The sequence below is a fragment of the Phoxinus phoxinus genome (genome assembly GCF_949152265.1).
Source record: "Phoxinus phoxinus genome assembly, chromosome: 1".
In the NCBI taxonomy this organism is placed as follows: Eukaryota; Metazoa; Chordata; class Actinopteri; order Cypriniformes; family Leuciscidae; genus Phoxinus; species Phoxinus phoxinus.
In genome coordinates, this window is record NC_136876.1 from 55,278,170 (window position 1) to 55,296,487 (window position 18,318).

The 18,318-nt window shown below is 46.0% G+C and overlaps 1 protein-coding gene across 1 annotated transcript; it reads right to left on the reverse strand.

Moving 5' to 3' along the window:
* Positions 1-202: 202 nt before the first annotated feature.
* Positions 203-10,839, reverse strand: LOC307010427 (uncharacterized protein). Its single transcript, XM_079635081.1, has 5 exons — positions 10,739-10,839; positions 3,292-10,565; positions 3,098-3,162; positions 733-881; positions 203-625 (listed from the first exon to the last, which is right to left on the reverse strand). Exons 1-5 carry the CDS (start codon positions 10,803-10,805, stop codon positions 513-515), a joined length of 7,668 nt encoding a protein of 2,555 aa, XP_079491207.1. The 5' UTR covers positions 10,806-10,839; the 3' UTR covers positions 203-512.
* Positions 10,840-18,318: the final 7,479 nt, after the last annotated feature.

The window sequence follows — 18,318 nt, forward strand, 5'->3', positions numbered from 1 at the left end:
TGGACGGTGCATCGTCCTCAGAATGGGCAAGGCCGATCTGAGTAATGGTGATGATCATGATCTATTTAAGAACAGTGGTATTCATCAGCAATGTATTCCTGTTGCTCAGACACAATGATAGCAAAGCCAGTCATAGGTTCAATTCCCAGAGAAAACATGAAATGATGAAGAAAGAAAAAAAAGATATATACACCTCCCCTTTCATGTCACTTAAGATAAAGCATCTGAGAATTTAATAAATGTAATATTGCACTTCATATTTTTATTTCCAATTTATTGTAACATCCATGGAAATAAAAAGCAGTAATCAACTCAAACATTATGGATATTGTAATTGTTCATCACAAGAAGCGACTAGGGCTATTTTTTTAATGATTGCATGTTACAATTTTTATCAAAGATAAAACCAAGAGTAAAAGTAATGTAGCACAATATCAGATAATAGAGTTTTCATAATATTAATTGTAGGTTTAAATATGACATGAAGAAAAATGAAGTTACAGTCTTTCGTGCTATAGCAGAATCAAAAGCATGAACAGCATACTAGACAGAACCGGCGCAACCGCAGAGGATGTTTGTGATGTCTGTGTTTGTCTGGTGGTCAAAGTTGAGTCTTGCTGTTCCACTGAAAGTATAGGGAAACAAGTATGAGCCAAAGACTGAAGAGACAACTCCAGCAAATCATTATCATTATTACTTTCAAAAACAGTTCAAGACAAATGAAGAACTCACCAACAGTGATGCTCGAAGGAATCACGGAACCAATGAACACTTTTGATTCAGTAATTGCTGTTTTAAGAGTTTCTTGAATGCGTGTTGCATTTGGAAGCACAGTCTGGTTTTTAAAAATAAGTTCTGTATCCACACCTACTGACCCAGGCCTGGAGGACAAAAATAAATTAAAATGTTAGATATGAAAATACCTAAATTACTACAATGAAAGTGCAGGTGTGGTTTTGCTTACTGTCTTGATTTTTGAATTGGATTTCAATAATTACTTAGAGAGTAAACATATGTAAGGCATTACCATAACTCAGGCATTTTAAGGTTATTTTAGGTTATTTTAAAATTAATACTATTTACTTTACGATATAATTAGGGCTGCACGATTTGGCAAAAAAATATGTTGTAATTTGATATGATTTAATCTCATTTGAAAATTGCTGAGAGAGCTTTAAGTCTCAATTAATTGATACATGATTTTCATTACAAATCTGGTGAAATGTTGGGATGGTGTTTTTATCTGAAAGCAATGAGATCTGCATATTTCAGAGCAATAGACAATCCCAGGTATGTATTTAGTACAGTGGCCAGATTGACAAGGAACAGAATGTCAACAGAACACACAGCATCAAAACCAACAACATGTATGCTGGATGTCCTATACACACACTAAGCTAATAAGAAAGAGTTGCCTTTAATCTCAGAACATCTCCTGAACATTATTACTTGTCCCTTTCCCAAGGACACGTCTCAAATTTTGTTTTATTTGGTAGTTATCAAAGGAGTATCAGTGAGGAATCAGGCCCTATCCTATGCACATAGACTACAATTTAACTGCAATAGCCTTGCTAGCACTGTTCGGGACTAAGACAATCTCTCAGTTTAAGTTATTTAGGTCTGCTGGAACGAAAGACACCTCTCATACCATTTACATACAACAGAATAGCTTAAACAGAATAGCATCTACGGTAATATTAGTCTTTTTGTATTCTTTTCTGCCTTTGGGATACTTGTCCTGAGGGTTCAGGGCCTCATTAATAAAACGTGCGTACAGAAAGATTTGGACTTAGAGTGTGTGTACGCTAACATCCAACGTTCATATTTATTAAAATGGTATTTGATGTGGAAAAGTGCTTAGCGCTGTAAGGCCTGCTGAATCGGTCCAACAACAGTTTCCGAAAAGAAGGTGAAGGTTTCTGTGGGTTACTGTCTTTTCAGCGTGGCAAAGTAATTTAGTTCCAATTAAACTTTTATCTGACTCCATTTTATCATTACCTGGAATTTAGGTTCGAATGCCAATTGGTTATTGTGTCCTTTTTTATAATAGTTTAGCTACACGTTTGATTATTCTGTTCAACTCTATACTTTATATTTTACCCATTCATTAGGAATCTGTCGCTTTGAGCTCCTCGCGCCGACCATTTAATGCGGGTCTCATGATCACACACTTGTCAGTTTTTCGGTCACTAAACAGAGGTAATTGGTTTATATCTTAGATGGTCGCATCCACAATTACTCTATCTAAGATATTTTATATAGCCCCCATGGATCTGTATTAGGGGTGGAACGGTACACTGAAGTCACGGTTCGGTTCATACCTCGGTTCAGACATCACAGTTCGGTACGAGTTTCGCAGTGCACAGCTTTTTTGTAACAACGCTCGTGGCTCCGCATCCGAAGATGCACAACTTCGAGCCGAATCTGGCCGAGCATGTACATGTCACAGCACCGGCACCCAGTTCTTGCGTCTAAATTAGTTGCTTGCTTACATTAACAAAATGAGCCTACAATAGCAGACATAATTCCTTTAAATAAAAATAAATGGCCATGTTTTATAAAACAGATTAGGTGTCCATAAAGAACCCGCGTATCTAACAGTATTTCCGCATTACATTCATTAATTTGCACGCAAGTTTTATTTATTTTTATACCGTGTATTCTCCGTGTAAATTCATGCACCAAACCGTGACGCCCGTACCGTTTTGGTTCAATACGAATACATGTACCGTTCCACCCCTAATCTGTATACACCTGAATTAAAATGACCTTCTCTCTAGTCAAAGGTCATGACCACTAGGATCAAATCTGTGCGTATGTACGGTTTATAAATGAGTGCCCTGAACTGAATCAACATTCAACTGACTTCAGCGGAACAATGACAGTATTGTCTTTTTAGAGCTGCTTTATAGCATGATTGAATTCTGTTGGCATCATTGATCGTTACTCTACTGTTTATTACTGTAAAGCTGCTTTGAAACCATCTGTACTGTATAAAGCACTATATAAATAAAGGTGAAAGAAAGAAAGAAAGAAAGAAAGAAAGAAAGAAAGAAAGAAAGAAAGAAAGAAAGAAAATGAGAGCCTTGTAACATACCAGAATCTCTTGACGTAGCATCTGAGGAAGTCGATCCCAAAAATTTCCCGGTACACTCGATTCAGCTACAGAAACGCATAGAAACACAGAGACTTAAGCTATATGTCAAGCTCACTATAAATGTAGTATGGACAGAATTATTAAAAACTATTTTAAAATTAGTATAGAAAAAGTGAAAATATTTCTTAAATCACCTCAATAGTGATGTTTAAGGACAGAATCTGGTACGCCAGGGACGCAGGGTTATTGTAAGCATCAATATATGTTATCTCTAAACGGATCTGCAGAATAATGAATCCCTCGCCTGGTACTGCTGAACCTGTGGAGGCTTTAGTTGATAGATGAGTGGTTGGCAGCGAAGATGTGGTTGAGGTGGTGACACTTTTAGAGTGTGTAGAGTTCACAAATAATGTGGATGTGGTGATCTTATTAGCAGCTGCACTGGTTACAGATAATGTAGTGCCAGCTGGAGGAGTCGTGATTGATGTACTAGTTGAAATTATAGTATCCAAGCGATGAGTTGGTACAGCTGTGCTTGACAAATCTGTAGAGGCAGTGGTGCTTGTGGTACCAGAAGGAACAATTGTGCTTGATTGATAAGTAGGCATTGTTGAGGTTGAAGGGTGTGACAGAACAGTTGTGTTTGAAAGATCTGTAGGAACTGCAGCAGTTGTGGAACCAACAGGAACAGATGTCTTTGATGAATCTAAATGATCTTTAGTGGTGGCAGGACCATTACGAACAGTTGTGCTTGACGGATCAATAGGAACTGCAGTGGTCAAGGTTCCAGTATGAACAGTTGTGCTTGACGGATCAATAGGAACTGCAGTGGTCAAGGTTCCAGTCTGAACAGTTGTGCTTGACGGATCAATAGGAACTGCAGTGGTCAAGGTTCCAGTATGAACAGTTGTGCTTGACGGATCAATAGGAACTGCAGTGGTCAAGGTTCCAGTCTGAACAGTTGTGCTTGACGGATCAATAGGAACTGCAGTGGTCAAGGTTCCAGTATGAACAGTTGTGCTTGACGGATCAATAGGAACTGCAGTGGTCAAGGTTCCAGTATGAACAGTTGTGCTTGTCGGATCAATAGGAACTGCAGTGGTCAAGGTTCCAGTATGAACAGTTGTGCTTGTCGGATCAATAGGAACTGCAGTGGTCAAGGTTCCAGTATGAACAGTTGTGCTTGACGGATCAATAGGAACTGCGGTGGTCAAGGTTCCAGTCTGAACAGTTGTGCTTGACGGATCAATAGGAACTGCGGTGGTCAAGGTTCCAGTCTGAACAGTTGTGCTTGACGGATCAATAGGAACTGCAGTGGTCAAGGTTCCAGTCTGAACAGTTGTGCTTGACGGATCAATAGGAACTGCGGTGGTCAAGGTTCCAGTCTGAACACTTGTGCTTGACGGATCAATAGGAACTGCGGTGGTCAAGGTTCCAGTATGAACAGTTGTGCTTGACGGATCAATAGGAACTGCAGTGGTCAAGGTTCCAGTCTGAACAGTTGTGCTTGACGGATCAATAGGAACTGCAGTGGTCAAGGTTCCAGTATGAACAGTTGTGCTTGACGGATCAATAGGAACTGCAGTGGTTGAGGTTCCAGTCTGAACAGTTGTGCTTGACGGATCAATAGGAACTGCAGTGGTCAAGGTTCCAGTCTGAACAGTTGTGCTTGACGGATCAATAGGAACTGCGGTGGTCAAGGTTCCAGTCTGAACACTTGTGCTTGACGGATCAATAGGAACTGCAGTGGTCAAGGTTCCAGTCTGAACAGTTGTGCTTGACGGATCAATAAGAACTGCAGTGGTCAAGGTTCCAGTCTGAACAGTTGTGCTTGACGGATCAATAGGAACTGCGGTGGTCAAGGTTCCAGTCTGAACACTTGTGCTTGACGGATCAATAAGAACTGCAGTGGTCAAGGTTCCAGTCTGAACAGTTGTGCTTGACGAATCAATAGGAACTGCGGTGGTCAAGGTTCTAGTCTGAACAGTTGTGCTTGACGGATCAATAGGAACTGCGGTGGTCAAGGTTCCAGTCTGAACAGTTGTGCTTGACGGATCAATAGGAACTGCAGTGGTCAAGGTTCCAGTCTGAAGAGTTGTGCTTGACGGATCAATAGGAACTGCAGTGGTCAAGGTTCCAGTCTGAACAGTTGTGCTTGACAGATCAATAGGAACTACAGTGGTCAAGGTTCCAGTCTGAACAGTTGTGCTTGACGGATCAATAGGAACTGCAGTGGTCAAGGTTCCAGTCTGAACAGTTGTGCTTGACGGATCAATAGGAACTGCGGTGGTCAAGGTTCCAGTCTGAACAGTTGTGCTTGACAGATCAATAGGAACTACAGTGGTCAAGGTTCCAGTCTGAACAGTTGTGCTTGACGGATCAATAGGAACTGCAGTGGTCAAGGTTCCAGTATGAACAGTTGTGCTTGACGGATCAATAGGAACTGCGGTGGTCAAGGTTCCAGTATGAACAGTTGTGCTTGACGGATCAATAGGAACTGCAGTGGTCAAGGTTCCAGTTTGAAGAGTTGTGCTTGACGGATCAATAGGAACTGCGGTGGTCAAGGTTCCAGTCTGAACAGTTGTGCTTGACGGATCAATAGGAACTGCGGTGGTCAAGGTTCCAGTCTGAACAGTTGTGCTTGACGGATCAATAGGAACTGCAGTGGTCAAGGTTCCAGTCTGAACAGTTGTGCTTGACGGATCAATAGGAACTGCGGTGGTCAAGGTTCCAGTCTGAACACTTGTGCTTGACGGATCAATAGGAACTGCAGTGGTCAAGGTTCCAGTATGAACAGTTGTGCTTGACGGATCAATAGGAACTGCAGTGGTTGAGGTTCCAGTCTGAACAGTTGTGCTTGACGGATCAATAGGAACTGCAGTGGTCAAGGTTCCAGTCTGAACAGTTGTGCTTGACGGATCAATAGGAACTGCGGTGGTCAAGGTTCCAGTCTGAACACTTGTGCTTGACGGATCAATAGGAACTGCAGTGGTCAAGGTTCCAGTCTGAACAGTTGTGCTTGACGGATCAATAAGAACTGCAGTGGTCAAGGTTCCAGTCTGAACAGTTGTGCTTGACGGATCAATAGGAACTGCGGTGGTCAAGGTTCCAGTCTGAACACTTGTGCTTGACGGATCAATAAGAACTGCAGTGGTCAAGGTTCCAGTCTGAACAGTTGTGCTTGACGAATCAATAGGAACTGCGGTGGTCAAGGTTCTAGTCTGAACAGTTGTGCTTGACGGATCAATAGGAACTGCGGTGGTCAAGGTTCCAGTCTGAACAGTTGTGCTTGACGGATCAATAGGAACTGCAGTGGTCAAGGTTCCAGTCTGAAGAGTTGTGCTTGACGGATCAATAGGAACTGCAGTGGTCAAGGTTCCAGTCTGAACAGTTGTGCTTGACAGATCAATAGGAACTACAGTGGTCAAGGTTCCAGTCTGAACAGTTGTGCTTGACGGATCAATAGGAACTGCAGTGGTCAAGGTTCCAGTCTGAACAGTTGTGCTTGACGGATCAATAGGAACTGCGGTGGTCAAGGTTCCAGTCTGAACAGTTGTGCTTGACAGATCAATAGGAACTACAGTGGTCAAGGTTCCAGTCTGAACAGTTGTGCTTGACGGATCAATAGGAACTGCAGTGGTCAAGGTTCCAGTATGAACAGTTGTGCTTGACGGATCAATAGGAACTGCGGTGGTCAAGGTTCCAGTATGAACAGTTGTGCTTGACGGATCAATAGGAACTGCAGTGGTCAAGGTTCCAGTTTGAAGAGTTGTGCTTGACGGATCAATAGGAACTGCGGTGGTCAAGGTTCCAGTCTGAACAGTTGTGTTTGATGGATCAATAGGAACTGCGGTGGTCAAGGTTCCAGTATGAACAGTTGTGCTTGACAGATCAATAGGAACTACAGTGGTCAAGGTTCCAGTCTGAACAGTTGTGCTTGACGGATCAATAGGAACTGCAGTGGTCAAGGTTCCAGTATGAACAGTTGTGCTTGACGGATCAATAGGAACTGCAGTGGTCAAGGTTCCAGTCTGAACAGTTGTGCTTGACGGATCAATAGGAACTGCAGTGGTCAAGGTTCCAGTCTGAACAGTTGTGCTTGACGGATCAATAGGAACTGCGGTGGTCAAGGTTCCAGTCTGAACAGTTGTGCTTGACGGATCAATAGGAACTGCGGTGGTCAAGGTTCCAGTCTGAACAGTTGTGCTTGACGGATCAATAGGAACTGCGGTGGTCAAGGTTCCAGTCTGAACAGTTGTGATTGACGGATCAATAGGAACTGCGGTGGTCAAGGTTCCAGTCTGAACAGTTGTGCTTGACAGATCAATAGGAACTGCGGTGGTCAAGGTTCCAGTCTGAACAGTTGTGCTTGACGGATCAATAGGAACTGCGGTGGTCAAGGTTCCAGTATGAACAGTTGTGCTTGACGGATCAATAGGAACTGCAGTGGTCAAGGTTCCAGTCTGAAGAGTTGTGCTTGACGGATCAATAGGAACTGCGGTGGTCAAGGTTCCAGTCTGAACAGTTGTGTTTGATGGATCAATAGGAACTGCGGTGGTCAAGGTTCCAGTATGAACAGTTGTGCTTGACGGATCAATAGGAACTGCAGTGGTCAAGGTTCCAGTATGAACAGTTGTGCTTGACGGATCAATAGGAACTGCAGTGGTCAAGGTTCCAGTCTGAACAGTTGTGCTTGACGGATCAATAGGAACTGCAGTGGTCAAGGTTCCAGTCTGAACAGTTGTGCTTGACGGATCAATAGGAACTGCGGTGGTCAAGGTTCCAGTCTGAACAGTTGTGCTTGACGGATCAATAGGAACTGCGGTGGTCAAGGTTCCAGTCTGAACAGTTGTGCTTGACGGATCAATAGGAACTGCGGTGGTCAAGGTTCCAGTCTGAACAGTTGTGATTGACGGATCAATAGGAACTGCGGTGGTCAAGGTTCCAGTCTGAACAGTTGTGCTTGACAGATCAATAGGAACTGCGGTGGTCAAGGTTCCAGTCTGAACAGTTGTGCTTGACGGATCAATAGGAACTGCGGTGGTCAAGGTTCCAGTCTGAACAGTTGTGCTTGACGGATCAATAGGAACTGCAGTGGTCAAGGTTCCAGTCTGAAGAGTTGTGCTTGACGGATCAATAGGAACTGCAGTGGTCAAGGTTCCAGTCTGAACAGTTGTGCTTGACAGATCAATAGGAACTGCAGTGGTCAAGGTTCCAGTCTGAACAGTTGTGCTTGACGGATCAATAGGAACTGCGGTGGTCAAGGTTCCAGTATGAACAGTTGTGCTTGACGGATCAATAGGAACTGCAGTGGTCAAGGTTCCGGTATGAACAGTTGTGCTTGACGGATCAATAGGAACTGCGGTGGTCAAGGTTCCAGTATGAACAGTTGTGCTTGACGGATCAATAGGAACTGCAGTGGTCAAGGTTCCAGTCTGAACAGTTGTGCTTGACGGATCAATAGGAACTGCGGTGGTCAAGGTTCCAGTATGAACAGTTGTGCTTGACGGATCAATAGGAACTGCGGTGGTCAAGGTTCCAGTCTGAACAGTTGTGCTTGACGGATCAATAGGAACTGCAGTGGTTGAGGTTCCAGTCTGAACAGTTGTGCTTGACGGATCAATAGGAACTGCAGTGGTCAAGGTTCCAGTATGAACAGTTGTGCTTGACGGATCAATAGGAACTGCAGTGGTCAAGGTTCCAGTCTGAACAGTTGTGCTTGACGGATCAATAGGAACTGCAGTGGTCAAGGTTCCAGTCTGAACAGTTGTGCTTGATGGATCAATAGGAACTGCAGTGGTCAAGGTTCCAGTCTGAACAGTTGTGCTTGACGGATCAATAGGAACTGCGGTGGTCAAGGTTCCAGTCTGAACAGTTGTGCTTGACGGATCAATAGGAACTGCGGTGGTCAAGGTTCCAGTCTGAACAGTTGTGCTTGATGGATCAATAGGAACTGCGGTGGTCAAGGTTCCAGTCTGAACAGTTGTGCTTGATGGATCAATAGGAACTGCGGTGGTCAAGGTTCCAGTATGAACAGTTGTGCTTGACGGATCAATAGGAACTGCGGTGGTCAAGGTTCCAGTCTGAACAGTTGTGCTTGACGGATCAATAGGAACTGCAGTGGTCAAGGTTCCAGTCTGAACAGTTGTGCTTGACGGATCAATAGGAACTGCGGTGGTCAAGGTTCCAGTCTGAACAGTTGTGCTTGACGGATCAATAGGAACTACGGTGGTCAAGGTTCCAGTCTGAACAGTTGTGCTTGACGGATCAATAGGAACTGCGGTGGTCAAGGTTCCAGTCTGAACAGTTGTGCTTGACGGATCAATAGGAACTGCGGTGGTCAAGGTTCCAGTCTGAACAGTTGTGCTTGACGGATCAATAGGAACTGCGGTGGTCAAGGTTCCAGTCTGAACAGTTGTGCTTGACGGATCAATAGGAACTGCGGTGGTCAAGGTTCCAGTCTGAACAGTTGTGCTTGACGGATCAATAGGAACTGCGGTGGTCAAGGTTCCAGTCTGAACAGTTGTGCTTGACGGATCAATAGGAACTGCGGTGGTCAAGGTTCCAGTATGAACAGTTGTGCTTGACAGATCAATAGGAACTGCGGTGGTCAAGGTTCCAAGCTGAACAGTTGTGCTTGTTCGATCCGTGGAGACTGCATTGTTTGAAAAATAATTAGAAGCATCTGTGCTTGATTGATCAATGTTGCCTGTGGTGCTGGAAGGATCATTATCAGCATTTGTGTTTGATGGGTCAGAATGGCCTGTAGTGCTTGAAGGAGCATTTTTAGCCTCTGTGCTTGATGGGTTAGCATGGCCTGTAGTGCCTGAAGGACTATTATTAGCATCTGTGCTTGATGGATCAGCATGGCCTGTGGTGCTTGAAGGAGCATTTTTAGCATCTGTGCTTGATGGGTTAGCATGGCCTGTAGTGCCTGAAGGACTATTATTAGCATCTGTGCTTGATGGATCAGCATGGCCTGTGGTGCTTGAAGGAGCATTATTAGCATTTGTGTTTGATGGATCAGCATGGCCTGTAGTGCTTGAAGGACCATTATTAGCATCTGTGCTTGATGGGTTAGCATGGCCTGTAGTGCCTGAAGGACTATTATTAGCATCTGTGCTTGATGGATCAGCATGGCCTGTGGTGCTTGAATGACTATTATTGGCATCTGTGCTTGATGGATCAGCATGGCTTGTAGTGCTTGAAGGACCATTAGGAACTGCTGTGCTTTTTTGATCAATATAAACTTTAGTTGTTGAGGGACCACTGGAAACAGTTATGCTTATCTGATCATTACTAAAGAAGGGGCTTGAAAACTCAGAAGAAACAGTTTTGCTTGAAAGAGGATCAGGGACTGCACTAGTTGATAGATCAGTAGGAACTGTAGTTGTTGAGGAATCAGTAGGGTCAGTCGAGGTTATGAAAGCAGCATTTGTGGTCATCATTGGAATGGTAACAGCACAACCTATAGTACATAGAAAAATATAATAAATAGGTACTCAACTTTAAAAACAGTGTAAAAATAATATTTTGAGTCTGTAGTATCAACATAATGGAATAAAGTAAAAAATCCTTCCATATAGATGTATACCCATTTTACTGTGTTCAAATAAAGAATGTCCTCTCTACAAGACCTACCTGATACATTATTCAGTGTCAGGTTGTCCACCAGAACTTTGATCTCCTGCTGTCTCAGTGAGGTCATCTGGTCAAAGACGCTGCTCAGGGCCCCAATGCTAAAGTGGAAAGATCCAATTGAAAGGTAAGGATACAGCCAATTTGGCATATTTTAAAATATATAGAGCATAGAAAAAATACTCTATCATTTATATTGCAATGAGACACGCTTTTTAATTTTGTGATGCAGCCTGGAATCATATTCACACCATGGGCCCTATTTTAACGATCTGAAATGCAAGTGTCAAAGCGCAAAGCACAAGTAACTCTGTGGGCGGATCCCGGCGCTGTTGCTATTTTCCCGGCGGGATAAACGACTCTTGCGCCTGGCGCAAATCTAAAAGGGGTTGGTCTGAAGTAGCTTCATTATTCATAGGTGTGGTTTGGGCGTAACGTGAAATAAACCAATCAGAGCGTCCTCTCACATTCCCTTTAAGAGCCGGCGCGCTTGTTCCACGGTGGATTGCTATTATAACGGCGGATTTGCCAGGCGCACGCCAGGAGCAGTTCACAGCCAAAGAGACCGACGTTCTCGTCAGGGCCGTAAAACACAGAGAAGTGACATTGGGGATGATGGGAGAAACCCACCCAAATTAGCTTCGGTTAAACAGGCGTATAATTTGGGTAAATGTGTAGCCTAATCTAGATTTTTTTTTTTTTTTTAATCTAGATAGATCTTTTTCACATCTTCACGGACACAACAATGATTTCCCTCGTGTGTTAATATTTTTCCTTGTAATAATGTATGATTTGCAAAAATGAAAACTGCTGCATCTGTTTATAATTATTAGAGAATCAAAGTGGATGCGCGTTAACACGCTACATTATGGCCAAGCACGTGCCCTTAAAATACCATATCACTAACGCGCAACGCGCCACTGTCTTAAGACTGTTTTTTTCCTGGTCAGTGGCGCAATTGCTTTCTAAAACTGGAAAATAGCACCAGGGGAGTTTTGCGCCGGAACACGCCTCCTCTTTGCGCTGAACCGCCCCCGTGAGCGCAAGTTCATTCCCTAATTTACAGACGTGCGTCTGTGGAGGGAAAAGTCCGCTGTGCGCGGGTGCAAAATAGGAATGATACATGCGTCGGTGTTCAAAGTCAATTGCGCTGGGTGCAAGATAGGGCCCTGTGTCTGTTCATCAGGCCAAAGGATAACTTGTGTTGACAGAGTTTAGCGATTTGGAGTAGAAAACCATCAGAATAATGTTTCACACAATTTCAAACTCCATGGCACCCGTGCAGAACCGAGCACATGCAGACTTTGGTCAGAACGACAATAATGCGATTAAAGTGTTTAAATGCCTGCTTACTGAATTTAAAATTGGCACACGTCACATAGTTTATTGTGAATATCGTTACTACAATTATGAGCTTCATCACATTAGTTTGATCTAAATATTGCTTTTACATAGACATAGGTAAAGTTTAGCAATATTGTCAAAATCTCATTATCATTGCATGTGCATGTAAATTAACTCATAGTTATTGAACAAAATGGAATCAACAATAAAATGATACAAAGCGTATAATTAAACTATCGTCTTCTGTAGAGCTGCTTATAAGTGAATTTAATTATTCTTATATCATTGATCATTATTATCTTGTTTATCAATAGAAAACCATTTATATTGTATAAAACACAACAAAAATAAAGGTGAATTAACAGAGCTGTGCAGCATTTGGGGAGCGCTACGTACATGACGTGGTATGCGTCGCAGTCTGCGTGTGATGTTGCTGTCTGTAGCATCCCTGCAGTCAAGCTGGGCAGGAGAGGAGTCAGTTTCACAGTGAACCAGGAAACCCAGTCGTGGGTCTCAAAGTCTTCAAAATGAAGGCTGATGATGGCGAAGGCTCGACTCATCATGATGTCCCTCACCGGAGTATCGATGACCGAGGCCTGGAAGAAATGACAAACAAACAGAAAGGGACATTTCCATCAGACGTTGCGTCCCGAAATCTTTGGGGGCTGTTTTTTTTCGCCACACAGAGAATAACACTTCTTTACGCCTACCACCTCAGTGATGAGAACATACCTGCGATGTTTTGCTGAGAGCTGTCAAGAAGTCGTCAATGTCCCGGAAAGCGTTGGAGCCGTCCAGGCGGTCAAAGACCAAGTTGATCAGGCGTACGTTGTTCAGCGCGCCAGATGTCAGTGTCAGTTGAGCGAGCTGAGAAACGCTCAGACTGTCCAGCGAATCAAACTGCAGGGGACAAAATCAACAACAACGTTTGTAGGAACAACATGCTTGCACAAAAACGGTCAGGGGAACGGCTGCATAGCGCGGCGGGCCACTCACGCTGGCAAAGCCCTGGTTGAGCACGCGCAGGTCTTCGTAATCCACGTAGATGGAGAACTTGCCAAAGCTTTGCTCAAGCCAAGTGCTGAGGCTGCCGATGTTGGACCCACAGATCGTCCCTGAAATGACAGTGCGCAGGAAAGACTCGTTAGGATAGACAGATGTTGACAGACACAGAGCAGCGCTGTGTCTTCTAGCACACGAGACAGAGCAAAGGGCCGCCTCCACTGGACCTACCGCTTGCGTTGCTCTGCTTCAGGTAGCCCACCAGGACCAGGGTGAGTTGTTGTTTCTGCGAATCAATCTGGTCAATGACGCTGCTCAGAGCCTCAACGCTATTTTGGAAAGATCAAATCAAAAGGAAGGTAAGGGGGATGTCCCTTTAACGTGGCTTCGCCACCGCTCACTAAACCATCTTGAGAAATGCCCTCGTGCTTTCAGTGACAATTGCCACGAAGCCCGCTTCACAGAGCTGTGCAGCATTTGGGGAGCGCTACGTACATGACGTGGTATGCGTCGCAGTCTGCGTGTGATGTTGCTGTCTGTAGCATCCCTGCAGTCAAGCTGGGCAGGAGAGGAGTCAGTTTCACAGTGAACCAGGAAACCCAGTCGTGGGTCTCAAAGTCTTCAAAATGAAGGCTGATGATGGCGAAGGCTCGACTCATCATGATGTCCCTCACCGGAGTATCGATGACCGAGGCCTGGAAGAAATGACAAACAAACAGAAAGGGACATTTCCATCAGACGTTGCGTCCCGAAATCTTTGTGGGCTGTTTGTTTTTGCCACACAGAAAATAACACTTCTTTACTCCTGCCACCTCAGTGATGAGAACATACCTGCGATGTTTTGCTGAGAGCTGTCAAGAAGTCGTCAATGTCCCGGAAAGCGTTGGAGCCGTCCAGGCGGTCAAAGACCAAGTTGATCAGGCGTACGTTGTTCAGCGCGCCAGATGTCAGTGTCAGTTGAGCGAGCTGAGAAACGCTCAGACTGTCCAGCGAATCAAACTGCAGGGGACAAAATCAACAACAACGTTTGTAGGAACAACATGCTTGCACAAAAACGGTCAGGGGAACGGCTGCATAGCGCGGCGGGCCACTCACGCTGGCAAAGCCCTGGTTGAGCACGCGCAGGTCTTCGTAATCCACGTAGATGGAGAACTTGCCAAAGCTTTGCTCAAGCCAAGTGCTGAGGCTGCCGATGTTGGACCCACAGATCGTTCCTGAAATGACAGTGCGCAGGAAAGACTCGTTAGGATAGACAGATGTTGACAGACACAGAGCAGCGCTGTGTCTTCTAGCACACGAGACAGAGCAAAGGGCCGCCTCCACTGGACCTACCGCTTGCGTTGCTCTGCTTCAGGTAGCCCACCAGGACCAGGGTGAGTTGTTGTTTCTGCGAATCAATCTGGTCAATGACGCTGCTCAGAGCCTCAACGCTATTTTGGAAAGATCAAATCAAAAGGAAGGTAAGGGGGATGTCCCTTTAACGTGGCTTCGCCACCGCTCACTAAACCATCTTGAGAAATGCCCTCGTGCTTTCAGTGACAATTGCCACGAAGCCCGCTTCACAGAGCTGTGCAGCATTTGGGGAGCGCTACGTACATGACGTGGTATGCGTCGCAGTCTGCGTGTGATGTTGCTGTCTGTAGCATCCCTGCAGTCAAGCTGGGCAGGAGAGGAGTCAGTTTCACAGTGAACCAGGAAACCCAGTCGTGGGTCTCAAAGTCTTCAAAATGAAGGCTGATGATGGCGAAGGCTCGACTCATCATGATGTCCCTCACCGGAGTATCGATGACCGAGGCCTGGAAGAAATGACAAACAAACAGAAAGGGACATTTCCATCAGACGTTGCGTCCCGAAATCTTTGGGGGCTGTTTTTTTTCGCCACACAGAGAATAACACTTCTTTACGCCTACCACCTCAGTGATGAGAACATACCTGCGATGTTTTGCTGAGAGCTGTCAAGAAGTCGTCAATGTCCCGGAAAGCGTTGGAGCCGTCCAGGCGGTCAAAGACCAAGTTGATCAGGCGTACGTTGTTCAGCGCGCCAGATGTCAGTGTCAGTTGAGCGAGCTGAGAAACGCTCAGACTGTCCAGCGAATCAAACTGCAGGGGACAAAATCAACAACAACGTTTGTAGGAACAACATGCTTGCACAAAAACGGTCAGGGGAACGGCTGCATAGCGCGGCGGGCCACTCACGCTGGCAAAGCCCTGGTTGAGCACGCGCAGGTCTTCGTAATCCACGTAGATGGAGAACTTGCCAAAGCTTTGCTCAAGCCAAGTGCTGAGGCTGCCGATGTTGGACCCACAGATCGTCCCTGAAATGACAGTGCGCAGGAAAGACTCGTTAGGATAGACAGATGTTGACAGACACAGAGCAGCGCTGTGTCTTCTAGCACACGAGACAGAGCAAAGGGCCGCCTCCACTGGACCTACCGCTTGCGTTGCTCTGCTTCAGGTAGCCCACCAGGACCAGGGTGAGTTGTTGTTTCTGCGAATCAATCTGGTCAATGACGCTGCTCAGAGCCTCAACGCTATTTTGGAAAGATCAAATCAAAAGGAAGGTAAGGGGGATGTCCCTTTAACGTGGCTTCGCCACCACTCACTAAACCATCTTGAGAAATGCCCTCGTGCTTTCAGTGACAATTGCCACGAAGCCCGCTTCACAGAGCTGTGCAGCATTTGGGGAGCGCTACGTACATGACGTGGTATGCGTCGCAGTCTGCGTGTGATGTTGCTGTCTGTAGCATCCCTGCAGTCAAGCTGGGCAGGAGAGGAGTCAGTTTCACAGTGAACCAGGAAACCCAGTCGTGGGTCTCAAAGTCTTCAAAATGAAGGCTGATGATGGCGAAGGCTCGACTCATCATGATGTCCCTCACCGGAGTATCGATGACCGAGGCCTGGAAGAAATGACAAACAAACAGAAAGGGACATTTCCATCAGACGTTGCGTCCCGAAATCTTTGTGGGCTGTTTGTTTTTGCCACACAGAAAATAACACTTCTTTACTCCTGCCACCTCAGTGATGAGAACATACCTGAGATGTTTTGCTGAGAGCTGTCAAGAAGGCGTCAATGTCCCGGAAAGCGTTGGAGCCGTCCAGGCGGTCAAAGACCAAGTTGATCAGGCGTACGTTGTTCAGCGCGCCGGATGTCAGTGTCAGTTGAGCGAGCTGAGAAACGCCCAGACTGTCCAGCGAATCAAACTGCAGGGGACAAAATCAACAACAACGTTTGTAGGAACAACATGCTTGCACAAAAACGGTCAGGGGAACGGCTGCATAGCGTGGCGGGCCACTCACGCTGGCAAAGCCCTGGTTGAGCACGCGCAGGTCTTCGTAATCCACGTAGATGGAGAACTTGCCAAAGCTTTGCTCAAGCCAAGTGCTGAGGCTGCCGATGTTGGACCCACAGATCGTCCCTGAAATGACAGTGCGCAGGAAAGACTCGTTAGGATAGACAGATGTTGACAGACACAGAGCAGCGCTGTGTCTTCTAGCACACGAGACAGAGCAAAGGGCCGCCTCCACTGGACCTACCGCTTGCGTTGCTCTGCTTCAGGTAGCCCACCAGGACCAGGGTGAGTTGTTGTTTCTGCGAATCAATCTGGTCAATGACGCTGCTCAGAGCCTCAACGCTATTTTGGAAAGATCAAATCAAAAGGAAGGTAAGGGGGATGTCCCTTTAACGTGGCTTCGCCACCGCTCACTAAACCATCTTGAGAAATGCCCTCGTGCTTTCAGTGACAATTGCCACGAAGCCCGCTTCACAGAGCTGTGCAGCATTTGGGGAGCGCTACGTACATGACGTGGTATGCGTCGCAGTCTGCGTGTGATGTTGCTGTCTGTAGCATCCCTGCAGTCAAGCTGGGCAGGAGAGGAGTCAGTTTCACAGTGAACCAGGAAACCCAGTCGTGGGTCTCAAAGTCTTCAAAATGAAGGCTGATGATGGCGAAGGCTCGACTCATCATGATGTCCCTCACCGGAGTATCGATGACCGAGGCCTGGAAGAAATGACAAACAAACAGAAAGGGACATTTCCATCAGACGTTGCGTCCCGAAATCTTTGTGGGCTGTTTGTTTTTGCCACACAGAAAATAACACTTCTTTACTCCTGCCACCTCAGTGATGAGAACATACCTGAGATGTTTTGCTGAGAGCTGTCAAGAAGGCGTCAATGTCCCGGAAAGCGTTGGAGCCGTCCAGGCGGTCAAAGACCAAGTTGATCAGGCGTACGTTGTTCAGCGCGCCGGATGTCAGTGTCAGTTGAGCGAGCTGAGAAACGCCCAGACTGTCCAGCGAATCAAACTGCAGGGGACAAAATCAACAACAACGTTTGTAGGAACAACATGCTTGCACAAAAACGGTCAGGGGAACGGCTGCATAGCGTGGCGGGCCACTCACGCTGGCAAAGCCCTGGTTGAGCACGCGCAGGTCTTCGTAATCCACGTAGATGGAGAACTTGCCAAAGCTTTGCTCAAGCCAAGTGCTGAGGCTGCCGATGTTGGACCCACAGATCGTCCCTGAAATGACAGTGCGCAGGAAAGACTCGTTAGGATAGACAGATGTTGACAGACACAGAGCAGCGCTGTGTCTTCTAGCACACGAGACAGAGCAAAGGGCCGCCTCCACTGGACCTACCGCTTGCGTTGCTCTGCTTCAGGTAGCCCACCAGGACCAGGGTGAGTTGTTGTTTCTGCGAATCAATCTGGTCAATGACGCTGCTCAGAGCCTCAACGCTATTTTGGAAAGATCAAATCAAAAGGAAGGTAAGGGGGATGTCCCTTTAACGTGGCTTCGCCACCGCTCACTAAACCATCTTGAGAAATGCCCTCGTGCTTTCAGTGACAATTGCCACGAAGCCCGCTTCACAGAGCTGTGCAGCATTTGGGGAGCGCTACGTACATGACGTGGTATGCGTCGCAGTCTGCGTGTGATGTTGCTGTCTGTAGCATCCCTGCAGTCAAGCTGGGCAGGAGAGGAGTCAGTTTCACAGTGAACCAGGAAACCCAGTCGTGGGTCTCAAAGTCTTCAAAATGAAGGCTGATGATGGCGAAGGCTCGACTCATCATGATGTCCCTCACCGGAGTATCGATGACCGAGGCCTGGAAGAAATGACAAACAAACAGAAAGGGACATTTCCATCAGACGTTGCGTCCCGAAATCTTTGTGGGCTGTTTGTTTTTGCCACACAGAAAATAACACTTCTTTACTCCTGCCACCTCAGTGATGAGAACATACCT

What these genes read in the sequence shown, in the direction of transcription:
- LOC307010427 (XM_079635081.1), bottom strand. Translation starts at nt 10,805, where the DNA reads ATGACCTCACTGAGACAGCAGGAGATCAAAGTTCTGGTGGACAACCTG. An exon ending in GACACTGAATAATGTATCAG is followed by an intron (nt 10,566 to 10,738) that starts GTAGGTCTTGTA and finishes TATGTACTATAG; the next exon opens with GTTGTGCTGTTACCATTCCA. An exon ending in TGCTACGTCAAGAGATTCTG is followed by an intron (nt 882 to 3,097) that starts GTATGTTACAAG and finishes TTTGTCCTCCAG; the next exon opens with GCCTGGGTCAGTAGGTGTGG.